This window comes from Amborella trichopoda, chromosome 7 (genome assembly GCF_054954075.1).
Source record: "Amborella trichopoda isolate Santa Cruz 75 chromosome 7, AtrichopodaSantaCruz75HAP2 v2.0, whole genome shotgun sequence".
NCBI lineage: Eukaryota > Viridiplantae > Streptophyta > Magnoliopsida > Amborellales > Amborellaceae > Amborella > Amborella trichopoda.
In genome coordinates this window covers 24,186,137-24,190,189 of record NC_142342.1, presented here as the reverse complement: position 1 = coordinate 24,190,189, position 4,053 = coordinate 24,186,137, and the positions used below count along the sequence as shown (strand labels likewise).

General features: G+C 46.2%; 1 protein-coding gene across 1 annotated transcript; it reads left to right on the top strand.

Moving 5' to 3' along the window:
• The first annotated feature begins 897 nt into the window (after positions 1–897).
• On the top strand, positions 898–1,782 carry LOC148781303 (uncharacterized). The gene is made up of 2 exons (XM_088871042.1): positions 898–1,516; positions 1,658–1,782. Exons 1-2 carry the CDS (start codon positions 898–900, stop codon positions 1,780–1,782), a joined length of 744 nt encoding a protein of 247 aa, XP_088727168.1.
• The last annotated feature ends 2,271 nt before the right edge of the window (positions 1,783–4,053 follow it).

The window sequence follows — 4,053 nt, the reverse complement described above, 5'->3', positions numbered from 1 at the left end:
CTACTTAAAAAGGAGAAATTTGGGTCGTTACAGTATTGACTTTCGCGACGTGAACATCTCTTGCCCCAAGGACGACTTTCCCCGGTCGTTCACCAAGATGCTTGTCGATTCCACTGCTCATTACCAAATCTTCTCCTTTATGGATGGGTATTCTAGTTATAATCAGATCAGAATGACACCAGAGGATAAAGAGGCCACTTCATTTTTTACTCCAAAAGGTGTCTTTTGCTACACTGTGATGCCTTTCTGGTTAAAGAACACTGGTGCCACGTACCATCGAGCCATGACAACCATCTTCAAGGATATGATCCACTAGGAGGTCGAGTGCTATGTGGATGACTTGGTGGTGAAATCTGAAACAAATGATGCTCATATACAAGACCTTAGAAAAGTATTTGAGTAGTTGTGGCATCACCAACTCAAGATGAACCCATTGAAACGCGCCTTTGGCGTATGCTCATGAAAATTCTTAGGGTGCATCATAAGATATCATGGGCTGGAGATCGAGCTAGTCAAAATCAAGGCAATCTAGAATATGCCACCACCTACAACCCTACATGAGCTGTGGTCTCTCTAAGGATAGTTGGCCAACATTCAAAGGCTCATCTCAAACCTTTCAGGACGATGCAGGCCCTTTTCACACCAATTGAAGAAAGACACTCCCTTCATATGGGATGAGGCATGCCAAGCTGCACTCGATGACATCAAGCAGTACTTGTTGAATCCTCCAGAGCTCTAGCCAGTGTTAGGAACGCCTCTCATCCTATACATGACCACCCTTGATGAGTCACTCGGGCACTTCTAGCATAGAACATTGATGGGGGAAAAGAAACAACGCTCTATTATCTTAGCTGTAGAATGTAGGAAGTTGAGAAGAATTACCCTCCTATAGAAAATATGTGCCTAGCCTTGATCTTTGCGATACAGAAGCTCTACCACTACTTGCTTGGTCACGAGGTCAAGTTAATCTCAAAGGCAGACCCAGTCATGTTCCTAATGACCCGGCCATGTCTGTCAGGATGCTTAGCCAAGTGGGCATTATTGCTTATGGAATTCGACATCACCTATGTACCACAAAAAGAAGTCAAAGGTCAAGCCTTAGCAGACTTTCTTGCGGCTCATCCAATCCCTTTGGAATCTCCATTGTCAAGTGATCTCCCAAATGAAGAAGTTTTCTATGCGGTGTTAACTCGGTCGTGCGAGATGTACTTTGACGAAGCATTCCAGTCTGATAAAGGACGAGCTAGAGTCATGTTCCTGAGTTCCGATGGTGGAATGATTCCTCTATCCTTCTCACTTGTAGAGGCATTTTTTCATAACGAAGCTGAATATCAAGCCCTCATAATCAGATTGGAGATCGCCCAGGAGCTAGACCTGGAGCAGCTTACCATCTTCGGCAATTCTGAGCTGGTCATCCTGCAGCTTAAGGGAATTTATGATGTAAGGAAGGATACTCTCAAGCCTTATCATGACATGGACAAATCTTATATCACCCAGTTCGATGATTTCTCCCTGAGTCATATCCTTAGAAGGCTAAACTCGCAGGCTGATGCACTCTCAAAGCTCGAGGTCATCATTCAATTGTCTTCATAAGGGCCCACGCTTGTCTGGGTAACATAATGGAGACATATCGACTTGATAACATAAGTTGATGCAGATGATGAGAGGGATGTCTTTCCTGAATGCTCGCCATATCCATTCGGAGCACTCCTTGCGGCCAAGGATGTCATTAAGGTAGAACAGAAAATGTCCCGAAGTAAGAAATCCAAGACTGAGAAGTAGGAACTTGAATTCTTCGACCCGATGTGTGCAGAGGTTGAACAGGTGAAAGATTGGAGGAAGGCCTTCATGAACTTCATAAAGCATGAAAGGCTGCCTGAGGATCGGGCAGAATGCAATGGCATACGCTAGCTGTCTACCAAGTACACCCTTCTCAATGGGGATGTTCTCTTTCGTCGATCATTTGATGGAATTCTCCTCACATGCGTCGATACACAAGAAACATTCAGGTATCCGTGGGATCCATCAGTCAGGCCCTAAGCTCTACGAGCACAAACGTAAACTCGGCTATTATAAGCCTTCAATGGTGGCTGACGCTCAAAACTGTGCCACGATGCCAGGTGTGCCAAATTCACTCAAGCCTCATTCATCAGCCCCCGGAGCCTCTCCATCCTACAGTGACATCATGGCCCTTTTCCCATTGGGGTATGGATATTGTATGACACATCAACCCTCCTTCTACCTTGGGTCACACCTTCATTTTAGCAGTGACGAATTACTTTTCCAAGTGGGCTGAAGCGGTCCCTCTCAAGCAGGTCCCAAAGACCACTATGGCCAACTTTGTGTGTCACCACAACATATACTGGTTCAGGGTTCCGGACTGAATAATCTCTGATAATGGCTCTCAATTCAAAAGCCATCACATTGATCGCCTAGTCAACCAGTTTGGTTTCGAGTGGAAATACTCGACCATGTACTACCCTCGAACCAACGGTTTAGCTGAGGCGTTGTGTGGTGTACTCCGGAAGTTAGTTTCGAAGTCAAGGAAGAATTGGCATGAGAAGTTGCCTGAAGCTCTGTGGGCCTATCTCACCACCACTAGGAATGCTACAAACTCTACTCCTTATTCCTTGGTCTATGGAGGTGAGGTGGTTTTACCCCTCGAGGTTCAAATACCCTCACTCTGTGTCGCTATACATCAGGGACTAATTGAAGATGAGCGGGTCAAGCTCCGTTACCAGGAGTTGGATGCCCTTGACGAAAAGAGACTAGAGGCCCAACAGAAGGTCGTGCTCAATCAAGGAAGAATGAAGAGAGCCTTTGACAAGTCTATCAAGGTTCGCACATGGGGATCTAGTCTTAGCAGTCAAGAGCCTGATTGTTATGCATGGGCGCCGCAAAGGAAAGTTCGAACTTAAGTGGGAAGCTCCATTCATAGTAAAAAAGGTCACACCAAATGGAGCTTATATACTGGCAAAACTCTGATGGAGAAGAGGCGATGCCCCCTATCAATGGGCGATACTTAAAGAAATATTATCCCTAATAGGTTCTTAAAATGTGGTGCCTGCAATAAAAAGAAACGTTGTCATCATGAAGAAGAAGTCAATCATTTCCGTGTCAGCTTCAATTCGTCTGACGTACAAAGCAGACTTCCCCTGCAAGGAACCGACCTATGATGGATTCCCTTCCTCCAAAACAACATGGACTTCACTGCTGTGCTGGAGGACTTGGCTTCCAACAAACCACTGTGGTCGGGCCTTCTCATTGTCCATCGCTCTTAGCCCCCACAAGGCATTGTCGTTCATGATCATTGCCGCCCGCAACTCAATGTCGCGTGTGATCATTGTTGTGTGTGCTTCACATGGGCCTAACGCCCCGTGCCCTTCATCAAGGGCCTAACGCCACGCACGCTTCATCAGGGCACTAACACCACGTGTGCCATCCAAGACTTAGTGTCATGCGCATGCCATGGCACTCCCATCTGGCCCATTGTCTTGCATCCTCAGGAAGTTCATTCCCTGCACCCTAGTCTCACTCCTCACAAGTCAAGTTTCCAATTACAGCTCTGTTCCCAAGGGAGTCACATTCCCGTACCACAAGGTCTAGATGCACGACCCTAAACTGCATGGTCCAAACTATACGACCTTAAACTGTAGCAGAGGTCTAGTTGCATGACCTTAAACTGCATGGTCTTAGCCGCATGACTTTAAATTGCATAGACATGGTCCGAGCTACAAGACCTTAAAATTGTAAAGCACAATGCGACAAATAGTCCATAGGCATGATCAAAACTGTGAAATGGGAGCACCGCTTTGCCAGATGTATTCCATCAAACATCCCAGTGGAGTTAGGTGTATGCAAAAGAAAAAGAGGGCCGCCTTACTTGTTCAATCCCCGATGGATCTGTTTCACACCAACATCCCCAGTAGGAGTCACATCCTAGTACGACACGTTATCCCTTGGGAGTTAGGGTCATTCTTATCCTTTCAACCCCAGTGGGGTTGCATATGTGCTCTGGCCTGTCATTCTCAATAGAGTTACATGCATACCATT

Coding starts and splice junctions, on each gene's coding strand:
- LOC148781303 (XM_088871042.1), top strand. CDS start 898: ATGTGCCTAGCCTTGATCTTTGCGATACAGAAGCTCTACCACTACTTG. Junction 1,517..1,657: donor GTTCGATGATTTCTCCCTGA/GTCATATCCTTA, acceptor AAGTTGATGCAG/ATGATGAGAGGGATGTCTTT.